The 14,604-nt window shown below is 39.2% G+C and overlaps 1 protein-coding gene across 1 annotated transcript; it reads right to left on the bottom strand.

Moving 5' to 3' along the window:
* Positions 1-6,373: 6,373 nt before the first annotated feature.
* On the bottom strand, positions 6,374-7,315 carry LOC124158178 (leucine-rich repeat extensin-like protein 5). Its single transcript, XM_046533366.1, has one exon. The coding sequence runs from the start codon at positions 7,313-7,315 to the stop codon at positions 6,374-6,376; it is 942 nt and encodes a 313-aa protein (XP_046389322.1).
* Between the last annotated feature and the right edge of the window lie 7,289 nt (positions 7,316-14,604).

Genomic DNA, 14,604 nt, shown 5'->3' with positions numbered 1-14,604 from the left:
CATTTTTCTTCCCAAATATAATATAAACAGGCATCATTTATAGTATTCTTCAGTTCCAAAAGGGTAAAGAAAAACAGCGCTTTGATACATTTTCATTGCGTAGGTACTGAACTAAACTGAAAGACTTCTGAAAAATGAATGGCCTCGATCAACAAGGCATAGCTGTGCAGTCTGCGCACACTCCCTCTTACTGCCTAGATAAATAATAAGTGATATTGACGTTATTATTGATATTTAATATACATTTCATATGTGCTTGCATAACTAACATTCTACGGAAGACAACAGTACCAATCAATTTTCAATTGACTCACTGGTTTCGAAGTTAGCAGAGGTTTGCGTTGTTTACAACAACTCCGTTAATTTTTGTAGTATAAACAATTTGTTTTCGGCAAACTGCTAGTAATAGATGTGGCTTCTTTATATCAAAATTGCAAGTTATAAGAACAAAAACTACGGGAATGCCAAGCGCTCAAAGTTGGGCACCTTGATTTTACGCGCAAAAAACGGGTACTTTTTCGAGAAAAAATTAAGTACAGGAAATACTATTGAGCCGAAGAATTTTTAAAGTACATGATATAACGTAGAACTAAATTCTCTTTCGTATGCTTTTTTTTCATTGAAATCGATTGCTTCATTTAGACGCTAGAGCTCCTCAAACTCGAGTATCTTGCTTTTTTTTACAGACAGTAGGCACAATAAAGAGATACTCGAACCACGAAATAAGGCACTCTAAAAGTCATATTTTCGCCGCTGTTGACTGCATCACACATGGAAAAACATGTGGATGGCTATTGCAAAAAAAGCGAACCAGGGCAACCTTGGTGTTGCGTGGGAGCCAACGAACCCACGCAGTGACACTTTGCGAGCACTTAACTTAGTGAGCTACAGCGAGCTGAGACGATGATAAACGGACACAAAAAGTGGACAATGTTATGACTGTCTGGAAACTTCCATAAGATCGAGGAGAAAAGAGAACCAACCCTCAGGACCGCATCCTTTTGATCAAGGCCACTATTGGTGTGCAACTGCAAATATGACTACTGTTAACTGTCATGATCGCCACTTCATACCACTTCAACAATGTTCGTTGATTTGATCAAGCATAAATGAGGCTATCTGTACACTAAACAAAGAAATGATAAAGTAGCAGTGACACTTCAAGGCGTTCCAGAAAGTCAATGGATCAATAAATCAATTTCAATACCTTACTCAGCTCCTGGCCTTCATACAAAAATTTTAACTCATTCGTACGTTAGTGTTACGCAACATATATCAAAGAAGATCTATCTTGGGAAGCCATCAAATTCTTTCAGGTTCTCCTAACTGATTCTGATGTCACAAAATGTACATGGAAAATATTTTTAGCACCATAGTACAATTCAATTTTACAATTCCAAACACGTAATCATGTTATTCAAGGAAATAACGACGGAATAGACAACAGTGACCTTTTACGGAGTCACCCTCAAGTAAAGTGAGAAAATTTTTATTCGCACTTATCCTCCTAGGTCCTAGCTTATTGTAGGTGTCCAATACATCAACGATTGAATTTTTTCACCGCTTGGCGAGGTGAAATGTCGTTATTGCAACTAGTTCAGTGCGTCCCGGTGAAATATGACAGCATCATAGAGAGGTATGATTCATATAAACCGCTAATGGTGTTTGTTAATATCTACATGCATTCACCAGCGGCGAAAATATGAATTTTAGAGTGCCTTTAGGTAACCATAAATATGAAGATATGTCCCGGGACTGAGGAGGTTAAGCTTGACAGCGTGTTACAAAATAAGAAAATAGTTTAAAATATATTGTTTTAGTTCTCTGAGAATTTGGGGGGGATCTATCCCCTCATTCCCCCCTATAATCACGCCACTCGGTTACACTAATGCTTCGATCGCATAAGCGAACACATGCAGATGGGGGATGGGTAAGAAATATAAGCGGCTGCACCCGTTTCCCTCTTATCTCTAAGCTACCGTAGGTAAACATAAACATCACGTCCCAGTAGGCACCATGAATTGCGTCGTAGCGAGACGCTGGTCTAATTAAAGCTGATCACGCAAGTCCTATAGGAGATGTGATGGCGAAGGAAAGGGGGAAGGTAAACAAAGCAAGACCTACATGAATGAGATAGGAGTCGATAGCAAGAAGATATCACTCCTTTCAGTTTTTTAAACGGTGATATCACTGCCGTACGCAGTGGCGTAACTATTGGGGGGATCATGGGATAGATCCCCCACCCAAAGCCTCAGAGAAATAAAAAAAATTATTTAAAGCTATTGTCCAGTTTTGACATGTAATGACTGCATCTGCTTAAAGTTAAATCTTTAATGCCAAATTGATGTAAAATGTATATCCAGGCATGCCATTTTTCAAAAATTTGCCGTCGACCGTTAACCACCCCCCCTGTAGTTACTCCAGGTCTTCTCATCCCCCCTCAAAGCATATTCCTACTTACGCCACTGGTCATACGAATTAGACGCCATTTTCTCCATGCATGTTATAGCAACAGAAAATGATTCGTAAATCTAAAAACGGCGTTGAAAGCGTATCTCTATCTTACATTCTTTTTTTAGTTATACGGGATAGTAAGAGGGCGTGAAGACGGGAATATAATATTTTTAATCGGGTACAATTTCACGGAAAATGTACACCTTAATATTCAAAATCATGGAGCAAGACTGTGGAAAATTTTTTAGAGAAGGGGAGAGCAATTAGTGATGATTTTAAAAATTACATGCACGGGATGAACTATTAAAAAAATAAATATCAATTCTAAAATGTAGCTAAATGTTTAATACATTCGTTACTTTATCTTTAAATGCGTTCACATTGATTCGTACATCTAGTGTTCAGGCTTCACTTGGTGGGACCACATACATGTATCATAGTGCGAAATAAAACACTTACAGTAATGTTCCACACAAACTTTTATTTTATTTTTCCGACCCTAGGTTTCAAATACTTTATAGTCAATATCAACCTTAGTAATGATTATATAGTAGTTGAAACCCAGGGTTGGAACAATAAAAGTTTTTTGGAACGTTAAAAAGTGATTTATTTCGCATTATATTCACATAATTACTGATCGTAAATAAATTACGCTAGCTACCTTTATTACCTACCGATCTTCAAACACACGGCGCGGCCAATAGATCAAGGGAAAATGTTAAGCCTTCTTCATTATTAAATGATATTATATAAATAATTGTAGCATATAAATATTAATTAATAATATCAAATTAATATTAATTTTTAACTATGGATTAAAGAAGTCGAAAGTAAAGCACGAAGACGATATAACTCATGTAAGTACCAGTCTTAAGAGCAGATTACGAAATATTAAAGGCCAAAGCCAAGAAGGATTCCAATGGGATGAAACCCCTTAAATATTGAGGACGTAAAGTCATAAGTATATCCCCTCTTAATGAACCCTCCCCGAAATCAATTCCATTTCCAATGAACCCAATTTAAAATACATAATTCCGATTACAATAATATATTTTTAAGAGCTGTTTTATCCACGGAGGTTAAATTTCACGAAAAAAGGGTCCCTGAAAATCCGCCACCCGCGAAACATTCGATGACGAACATAAACTTGAACATCACACTTAGCCGCCACTTTTACACGTCTATTAGTGTTGTATAGTGTGTTATCTTGTTTTGTATTATAGTTCTTTTGTTTTGTTGATGTATGAACCTCCCAAGAGAGGGAGTCTTAGTTGTTGTTCATGTGATCTAAAGAAGAGATCTGTATCACAAAGTATGTGATGTTTTCTGTGAAAGATTCAGTAATAAAACTATTAGGATTAAAAATAGATTTCGAGCGAATAAGGATAGCTTTGAATGCTTAAATCACTTTCCTAATAATGCAAAATTAAATTCCTTGTGTCCCTTCAACAGATTTTGAGCGTACTACAATGTACAAAAGGCATTTCAGCCTCATTAACGCAATACCCATAAAAATAAACCACCGGAGATAGAATTTCCAACTTCCTTACTTAGTTCGAAGTCGTGAAGTTCGTCATCATCATGGGGCATATTTACGGCGTGATAGAGCAAACGCCATGATCTCAAATTAAACGTCAGCATGTTAGAAGCATTGCGAGGATATTTTCCGAGAAGTATTCGCTGAATGCTCGGTATGAGGATAAGGATGTGAAGCTTTGGAAAAGTCTTTGAGTTGCGACTAAGATTGAGTGACATCACCGGCTAGAATTCCAGGAGTAACACATACATCGAAGAAGTATCCAGAGATAGCAAAAGTCGACAGAATGTAACGAGCGCCAACTCGACAAGGTAAAAGTTATCTCCATTTTCTCAGCTTGAATTATTTAGTGGCATCCACCGTTGTCAGGTAAATTGCACCGCGGTCTATGGACCCTCAACTTAATTTCTAAATTCAAACACTGTTTTGAACAGGTCCAAAGGCTCAATGAGAAAGTGAGATATAACATACTTAATAGCAATAAATAAGTCTCCGAGTTTTGGGGGGGGGGTGTTTATCCCCCAAAACCCCTCGCTGTGCCACTGCTACGTATCACTATTGACTCATTTTCCATGAAATGAGAGAAAAATATTTTATCTAAAATTTTAATCTATAATTATGGCAGAAAAGGCATTTTTAGTGCAGAATAACTAATTCGATGATGTGATGACGAGAGGAATATTTTATGTAGCTGCTGAAATCACTGAAAACATACTAGCAGATAGAAAAATGGATACAGTAGATAATAGAACACAAAAGCAACCACATATCATTTGAAATTACAGCAAACCTTTCGTAGACATATTTTCTTAGGGTTTTCCAAAGATTAAGTCAATACTTCTACTTTATGATTTATACAATAATTTTTACTAGAAAAAGGAGCTAATAAAATTAATGAAACAAAGAAAGCTGTAAATGGCCAGCAGATTTAACAACAAATAACTGAATACCGCTGAAAAAAAATTAATTATTTTTCACTGTTGAATATATTAACTATTTACATAAAAAGACAACTTTACAAAAACAATGAGAACAATATAGACAATCTGAAGCATAATAAATTATTGAACAAATATGCTGATGAAATGTGGACTTTATGACTGCAATGCAATAAAGGACTGCCAACGGCAGTAAATTTGTCCAAGAACTACGTTCACAAGGTATAATAATGAAGACATAACAATGAAGGACAACAGTTGCTGAGTAAGAAGATACGATACGCACGCACACTTGGCATATAAATTTTGAATGATCATGAGGTGGCAAGCGAATTTTTTATTGGCTAGATTTTGTTTTCACATGCAACATTTAATTAATTACAAGTGAGAAAACAAGAGGAAGATAAAATTGCGAGGAAGATAAGGAATTTCATTATCAAATCACGATTTGAAAATCCATCTCTCGATCAAGGCAATTTTCGTATGAGCTGAGATTGATTAGATTTAAGTCCAAGCGGCCTTCAAACACAGCCATTGATTCCGAGGCGGGGCAAATTAATATCTCAATGAAAATGAATTGGAAACAGAGCTGTAATTCAATTCGTGCTATAAAGTCGCCTATTTTACTCATGCTCGGAGATTTTATAACTATAAACTAGTATCTCATATTTCATCGGCAAGAAATTCAATTATTTAGATGGCTAAGTATATCCTAATGCGCCAACGACTAGATGAATATATGTCGGCGTTTAGCGGAACCAATGCTTACTTTTGTAGAATCCAGGGTCTATCCAAGATAAAATATGCATTTTTTGTGGATCCGAATTGTTCCACAACTTTTCACTTTGCTACATCATAAAGGGGAAGTTCCACACAGTTACAGCCGATATCCTTCATTGTACATGGTTAAGTAGCAATAATAATACGTAAGAATTTGTTACGTAATGTGAAGTTATAAATATGCTCCAAATCCTGATTATGGGATAGAGAACATTCTGAAACGTTGGAAAAGGGTATCTGTGTTTTTTATTTTAGATATACCATAGAGAAAACGTCAATAACACATGGAGGTCGTTATGCAGGGTCGAGAAAAATTATTCACGACGAATGATGTTTATGTCGAAAAAGAGCCATTTTTAATCTTCAGAAACTTTGAGCCAAGCGCTCCCATTGTCCGCGAGTTAGCCCTGTTTTGCATGCATCGCGATCTCCAGCAGACAAAGCATTCGAAGCCATGAGTTGTCCAGAGCATCCGGCTGCAGGCCAAACTCGCGGCCAACCGCAGTGCTTGGCTCTAAGTTACTGTAGTTTAAAAATGGTGCTTTTCGACCTGAATATCACTGGTAATTTTGGTTCCTACTGGCATCAGCAACATAGGGTATATATTTCTTGACACAATTTTTCCCCACGCTTTGTAAAGAACAAGGAGATGAATAAATATCATCTACGAACCATTTTCCGTAGTCGTTTCCATCACGACTTTGTTTCCTTGGGCATCCGTGACGACCACCTTCTCTTGCAGCAGAGCTATCCTCGCTCGAGCCCACAACTGAACACTGACGGACTTGGGAGGCGGAGGCGGTGGCGTCTTCAGCGGGGGACTCAGCGGGGACTGAAGTTCCGACTGCTCCAACAAGGGGGATGGCTCCGTCGGGAGCGAAGTTGGCCTCCAGCCGGGGGACCTGCCCTTCACCACATTCAGCCCCTTCGGCGGATCCTTGGGTGGGGGCCCAGCCTCGGGGACCGGGTGCGTTGGGAGCGAAGAAGATGATGGGCCCCTGTCGAGGGCCATGTCTCCCCCCCGCAACTGAACACTGACGACCTTGGGAGGCGGAGGCGGTGGTGTCTTCAACGCGGGACTCAGCGGGGACCGAAGCTCCGACTGCTCCAACAAGGGGGATGGCTCCGCCGGGAGCGAAGTAGGCCTCCAGCCTGGGGGCCTGCCCGTCACCACATTCAGCCCCTTCTGCGAAGCCATGGGTGGGGGCCCAACCACGGGGACCGGGTGAGTCGGGAGCGAAGAAGATGATGGGTCCCTGTCGGGGGCCATGTTTGCCATCAACTTCTGCGACGCCCCCCGCGATGGAGGCTGGGGAGGGGACCTCACTAGGGAGGGCGGGTTAATCGAGAGCGAAGATTCGGGGGCACTGTCTGCCATCAACTTCTGCGACACACCCTTCGGAGGAGCCTGTCCCACAAGTGGCAGGCCGTAGTACAGCTTCTTGCTGTCGGGATCCATGAAGAATCTAGCATCCTCCCGCTTTTTGGACAGCAATCTGTCTATGGACGGCCATGGAAACGCAGTGTGAGGTCTGCTCTTAGCTTCCCCGCTGGTATTTTGCACACCTGTTCCAGTACTTGGATCTGAAGCACCAGGAGTTTCCATTTCCAACGATTTAGACATGAAGACTTGGAGCGAGGAACACTCCTACTTGGAGACGATTTTTCAAGAGTTTTATTCCTGCAGCAGGAGAAATAAGGACGAAGTAACCGCACTTCTCTCCATTTTGAAAGAGACTGATCACGCGGTAATTCGAACAAAGGTATGCGGTGATGGCCAAAAAAAAAACTTATCAATCATTCGTATCACCCGTCTGATAAAGTTAATTACGATTAGAGTATCATAATGAAGATCGAAAATCAAATTGAAATAGTATTTCCGAGATACATTTTATACCTGATCATGAAAGGCACAGATTTTGGAATCTATACTGGTTCCAATTCACCATCTTCAGAGTGAGTAGCATACGATACAGCTATAAAAAATGCAAAACAACTTATTATTTTGCCAGGTTTTCCGAATCTTGATAAGTAAGCTCGTATCTACTAAATACATTTCAGTCTCAATTAAAGATAACTCTTGCAAATTTTCAGAGCCAGAGATTCAAGTCAACACCCACTGCAATCAAAGCCATTGGGGGGAAGGTTCAAGTGGTTCAAACACTCATCCACCAAAATTATACAGCGCTACGAGGGGCAAACAATATACATACATGCAGTCTTAGGTAACATAACAAAAAAAACCCTCTCCTCAAGAAAATTTTCAGAATGCGACCTAGATCATAGCAGTACACCATCTTTCCATTTTTTTCAGGTTTAAATGATGGGAATTAAAGAGCACCACGTCAGGTTTCGGTCCGGAGAGCCCAGATTCAGATCCAAGTGACACCGCAATACCGGAAAAATAATTGCTAAACGAATTACGCACCAGTCACACGGAACAAATGGATATATTTAACTAGAGACTTAGCCTCAGGAGTTAACCCTAATATAAATCAAATGGTACTCAACTCTTATAGTTTAACATTGACGAACTCTATTGGTATTATTATACTTCCAAATGCTAAAATACAACTGACTCTGGACATCAAACCTTGCATAAAAACAAAGATGACCGCTTCAAAACTGCTGTTCTTGGATTTCTTCATCGATATGTGAACCAAGGCTAGAAGGTTTTCAAACCCAAAAAGCTAAAAATTAGCTTTAATGTCGAATTTCAAGGAAAACATGGGGAAAATGCAGTGAGTACATGTTCGTACCCAGAGGGAGGCAGTGGAGGGGGGCAGTAAACTGCCCTCCCCTAGAAGAGAAAATAAATTTAGTTAAAAAAATGATGAAAAAATCTTCCGTTTGAAGAAAAATGATATCAGTAGGTATAAGACATGGGACTAAAATAAAAATCAATATTTTTTCAAGCAAATAATTACATAAAAAACTAATACATTGCTGTCATAATTTCCTTAAAATTTTGGTTTCACAAACCTTTTCTGTGCGAAAAAGTTTCAACTTGAACGACCACAGCTATTTTGCCGCCCCCCCCTCCCCCCCCCCCCATAGTTTTGATTCCGGGTACGCCCATGAGTGAGTACTCATGTTATTGCAATTAGCACTGAACCTTGCGGTACTCAAGAAATAGATCACGGTACAGTTGACTCGGAACGAAAATAGCACACTTATTCATCGATTGGCACACTTAGTCATCGATGAAATATAAATATTTGGTTCAGACTAACCCCTAGGCCAGACTCGCGCCTAAGTATGCGCAGTGACCCGCATGCCTGAGGCTGGGGAGCGCAAATCGTTCCTACTGGGTGAAATCGAACGAACTTGACAAAAGCTGAAGGACCAACGGCGACAAATTTCCCAGTGATTCTTCCTGGAATCCGGGAAGTAAAAGGAAAGCTGGCGCGAATTTTGGCGCGGAACCAAGAATGCGATGGCAGAGGAGTGATGGCGTCCCGGGGGGAGGAGGGGACCAAAAGGTCCGAGAGAAAGGAAAGGAGAGACGGTAGAGGTGGTGCCATACGGGTCATAGCACCATCATCCCTCCCTGTACCTCATATCTACTCATCTAAGCCTTCGAAGGAAAAGGGAAAAGTCGCTTCCAAAAGGTACACTGAAAATCAAAATTAAATGAATCCAAAACAATAGATACTTTGAGGGTTTTGATATGTTTAAGTTCCTCCTAATCTCTACCCCTATTCATCTTCAAGAACACACTACACTGCAAGCCGATCCGATAGGAGTGTGGCGTAAGTTGATAGGACACCGGCCATAAGAATTTAAAAGAATACTTAAAAATTTGGGGCTACTCGTATTGAAATATTCGGCTGCTTGATTTTGAGCTAGAATTTATTGAAGTACTGTATTTCTTTGAGGGAAAAAACGAATTCCTATATATAACCCATCCTTAACGTTTCGCAGTCCTGTCGGACCAGAAAATGTATTCCTTGAATTCCTCTTACCCCATTCCATGAACTCCCTACAATGAGGTTAAAAGAATACGTCTCTTCCGTTCGACCAGCTATATTTCAACCCGATTTCCCGGGGTATTTCTAGTTCAAAATTGCGCAGTCGTGTAGAAATTATCTGGGTATAAAGAGAAGACCTTTTTGATGATGATCATCTGTACTCAAGGATGTAAATTCTTCCACATACATAGTACCTTTCATTTTCACACATTAGCTGCGGAAGATTCGTGCATAAAAGTTTATAGTATACACTCTGGCTTTTTCAAGGTGATAGATCAAGTTTTCCGCAGGCAAGTAATAGGTTAGGGAATCAAGGCAAAATACGACCGATCTAGCAGGAGTGATGCGTTCTTCACACCTGATATATAGCATTGAATCCCACATCCACAGCTTTTGTTTGCAATTCCATGTCATTCACCTAAAACTCCCTCCTCCTTCCTTTCCAGCCAGACCTTTTATTTTAACTCGTCCTCCCATTTTTTTTCTTCATGTGTAGCAACATATCTCTATCACAAAATTTTATAAAATGCACTTTTTAGAAATTTTAATAACACAATTATCTTGATAATGACGGGAAAAGTTTGTATAAGTCAAATAAATTTGGAATGTAGCGAATGGTATATTGTTTTAGATTACACCAAAGGACCACCGGGTAAACATGTCGACAATTTACTTTGTTACGGTGATACTATACGAGGGTAAGAGAGGTAGACAGGGGTGGATTTAACTGCTCATGACCTACATTGCTATCCGACGCACAAAAAATTCTTAATCGAGTGTGCATTCCAGAAGACTAATTATTCTAAATGATAATAATAATATCATCTTTATTTAGAGCGGGATTTAGACTAAATAGCATTAAATTCTTAAATTCACCTTTTATAGTCTCATGCATACAAGCACTGACAGGTTCACTCAGGCTGAATTCAAATCCGCGACCTCAGGTTCAGAAGCAAACACACTACCCTGCCGCCACCAAGGTCGTTGAAGATAAGGGAAGAGTAATGCCACATCTATACGAGGGGGCACATAGCATATCCCCTCTTGCACTGTCGTTGAACCTTATCCTGAGAGTGCTAGTGAGTACACGGAAGATATGAAACAGAATGGCATTTTTGGAAAAAAGAAAAATTCTGAGATCACTTGAGGTCTAGTATCACTATTTAAATACTGATAGTAACCATGGTTTAAACAGCCTCATGACCATGTTCTAAAAAAATATCCAATCTATGGAATGCTGATAGCAGGGGCGCCGACTTATAAAAAATATTGGGGGGGCTCATATCCAAGGTCTTGCCCCGGGAAGAAGTTAAATTCAAAGTGTGTTGCAGCACCGAAACACTATCATGATTCACACCACCTGATTTAGTTAACCTGCTTAACCTTATAATAATTTGTTTTAACACATTGTTGAATTTATTTTAAAAGGTAACTATTGCCAAACATGGGAAATAAAAATTACCAATATATTTTTGTGATTTCACAAAGCATAGTATAACTTAATTATTTTCTTGAAATATTGAGGGGGCTCCGCCCCCCCAAACGAATCTTTGAGGGGGCTTGGGCCCCCTCAGGCCCCATGGAGTCGGCGCCACTGGCTGATAGCATTTAATGTGCATGGGATCAGGTGAAGCAATGTATCCTTCGTTAAATGTTCTCGTGATCGCCACCGGGTCAGACACTGCATAACTGCCGACGTTTCGATGTCCGACACGGCCATCGTCCTCAGGGCTGTGATCACATAGCCCTCAATCACAGCTTCACTCACAGGAGGACCACATGTAATATTTCTTGAACGTGAATAAATGGTAATTCAAATGTGAGCAAATTGATTTTTGAAATGGTGAAACAGTCGTAAATGTACCCAGTGATTTCCAATACAATCTGAAACAAGTGATGTGAAGAATAAATAAATATATTATATGATATCACCACGCATTGAAATGTAAAGGCTTGCTTTTAGGTCGTTGGTAACATGGCAGAATTCGCAATTTTTACGCCTCCGCCATTCGACTGTTAACAGCTCAGTGTACACACGAGATCTATACCTCAAAAAAGATAAGCGTAAGTAACTGTGCTTCAGATAAACCTGTTTTTTCCAGACCAAAAGATAGGAGTTCGATCCCCCGGTTGAAATATTTTTTCTTGCTTTCACCAGAAAAATCGGGGACAGTTCGCGAGAGTCGCATTCTATTTTTGCACGCAATGAAAGAGGAGAAAACAGTTGGGCGTGTCGCGAAGGCGTTTGTTTCACATTGTTGGATGCGTCCCGTCTCTGATGGAGCAAAAATGTGAAAAGCGTTATTCCATGGTGTCTACCTTTATGACAACCTATATATCTGTCATTTCTAAGATTTTCCCCGGCTACTTCACGGAATAAGTTCAATAAATTTTAAGAAGAAAGCCTGCTGCATGAATATCCGGATAAACCAACTAGATCCTGCCAAGTTAGCTAAATTAAGTCAAAACGCGAGCATTCTCCAACCGTCGGAGAAATCATAGAAACTACAAACACGTAAGCGCGATAAAATATATGTATACACCGCACAAAATTTCTCCCTTAGATGGTGAATTAAAATTGGAAGTCTGGCCTTAGGACGTTACCCAGATAACAAAGCAGGTACATGTAATTCCTACCCCCCTTGAGGATTACAGAATATTTCCTACCTACAGTGCGTGCGTAGTTTGAAAAAAGTTAGGCTCTATAAGTCACATATTTACGATGATCATTTGATAAATCGGCTAAAATGAAATTAAAGAAGCCGTAATATTCAGTGGAGGCGGGGAAAAAGGTATCTAATTCTAATCTCCTTGAGAATTCACACGTATTACCTTCCTACTGTACCCTACCATGGGTACTTTGGAAAAATTTCGGCACCCTATGACGAACTACTTTCCATATATCTTCTAAAATTTAGCTGAAAGAAATTTGATGGAGCTCATTCCAGAGGGGTGGTACGAGATCGTACGCAGGAACTTCATATTCCTTTGGGGTGTGCCCAAGGAGGGTCTCTGATCAGGGGTCCTACTGGGAAACGCAGGAGGCCCCCCTTAAATCAAACCTTTGGTTTACTGCCTCACCATATTTTCTTCATCCGAAAACTTAATGCATTCACCGGTTTAAAAGGATCATTTTTTTCAATGAATAGAAGAAGTGTGCATTACGATTAAAAAATAAACGCTGTTTAAGACCTTAAATTGGGTGCACTGCAGTATTAGGTACCATAAGGTAAATAATAAGTACAGCCATAGCCTTTTTCTTCGCTTAAATTATCCCTCAAAAATCATTCAAGAAATGAACTGCATGCCACGCACACCATTTTCTACGAAAAAGAATATTTCATCTATATGTGGGTGTATTTTAAAATGAGGCACAACAATAGGTACAATTAACATTTCTTTGAATTACGCAGTCGCGGAGGCTCATTAGTAGGCATAGTCACGACAGCAACTTTGAATTCGCCAGTCGCCAAACATGGGGAAAATGGGTATTCGATTTCCTTAGATCATACAAAAATGTCATGAATATCTTCGATCGCTACAGCGGTGATAGGTCAATCAGATACAGTTATAAATATCAAGGGCGTTTCTCAAATTTTATAATAGTGAAAGTCGTCCTTGAATGCAATCATCCTCATTTTATAGCTCCTTCGACGAAAAAAAAAACGCGCAAATATTTAATACTGTAGCGGTTTTCTCTGCAAGCAGATCTTTCATTTCTTGATGCCGCCCACATGGTCACAGAAGTGTCAGCTTTCTCAATAACTTTCCTTGCATTTTGATTTTCATTACGTCCCCTTATAAGATACCCTCGACACACAGATTTCCACGCAATAATGAATACTGCGTAATTTTTTCTTCCACTGGAAATTTTAGTTTTTTTTCCTTAATAGAAGCCAACTATGATTATAACGTCGATGAAAATTTCAAAATCTCTGAAATAAATAAATTATTTTGATGGTAGGAATATAGGCCTTAAATTAAAATGTTAAATCATTAGACAAATGATAATTCTAGTTTTAGGTAAAAATTAATTTATTGTCCATTTTATTTTTACCTATTAATTCCTTTAAAACTCCTCATTCCTTCATTGCCTACTCATTTCTTCATTTCTTTTTTAAATACTCGTTTATGTTATAACTAAAAGAAAATCGTAGAGACTTCTACAGTGAAACCTGTCATAAGCGGACACTGAGCGGGATCTTGGCTTTTTTATATGCAGTGGTTATCGAGGAGATGCATTTAAGACTGATAAACCTCTCCAAATTTTGAAGCGCTTAAAATCTGTCATCTAATATCAATCCAGGCGTGGTATTAATTCATAGCATACATCCAAGAGTGATCAAGACAATCGCGACCTCCATCAAATTCAATGAGAATGTTTTTCACTGACCTATCCCCTTACAGCCTTGAATTCTTAATCCATTTAATCCGTCTCATAGTCAGCAGTAGGCTGAATTCAGTTAGATTAATCAATAATGATCGTAAACATCTTTGGATAAGTCGCAGTCTGCATCGATTATATCTTACTGATACAAACATGCAACGTACTTTGTCATGGAACAGGTAAAGGCTGATAATTATCTCTGATGTTTGCTTCATACCTTTCATTTAATCGAAACTTGAAGATTGTACGTGGTGGGAGGACACCATATTAAAGTATCAAAGTGGCGGTTTCGATAATACCATTCATTAAATCTTGTTTTCATTTTTTAACTTGTAGATATTCTTCTCACCTAACTAGGCAGGTGTTTTTTCTCTCTCGAAGCCATAATGCAGATATGCTCCATACCCAGATGTGAAATTTTGAGGGCTTCAAGGGGAATTTAAAATAAATCTCGAATTATATCCGTTTTACGCACTGATAACAGAGTTTTCCTAAAATATGATCTTGTTATTTCCCGGCATAGGTTTCTAGGTTTTC

The sequence above is a fragment of the Ischnura elegans genome, chromosome 4 (genome assembly GCF_921293095.1).
Source record: "Ischnura elegans chromosome 4, ioIscEleg1.1, whole genome shotgun sequence".
Lineage (NCBI taxonomy): Eukaryota > Metazoa > Arthropoda > Insecta > Odonata > Coenagrionidae > Ischnura > Ischnura elegans.
This window is presented reverse-complemented; position numbering and strand designations above follow the sequence as displayed.

What these genes read in the sequence shown, in the direction of transcription:
- LOC124158178 (XM_046533366.1), bottom strand. Translation starts at nt 7,315, where the DNA reads ATGGAAACTCCTGGTGCTTCAGATCCAAGTACTGGAACAGGTGTGCAA.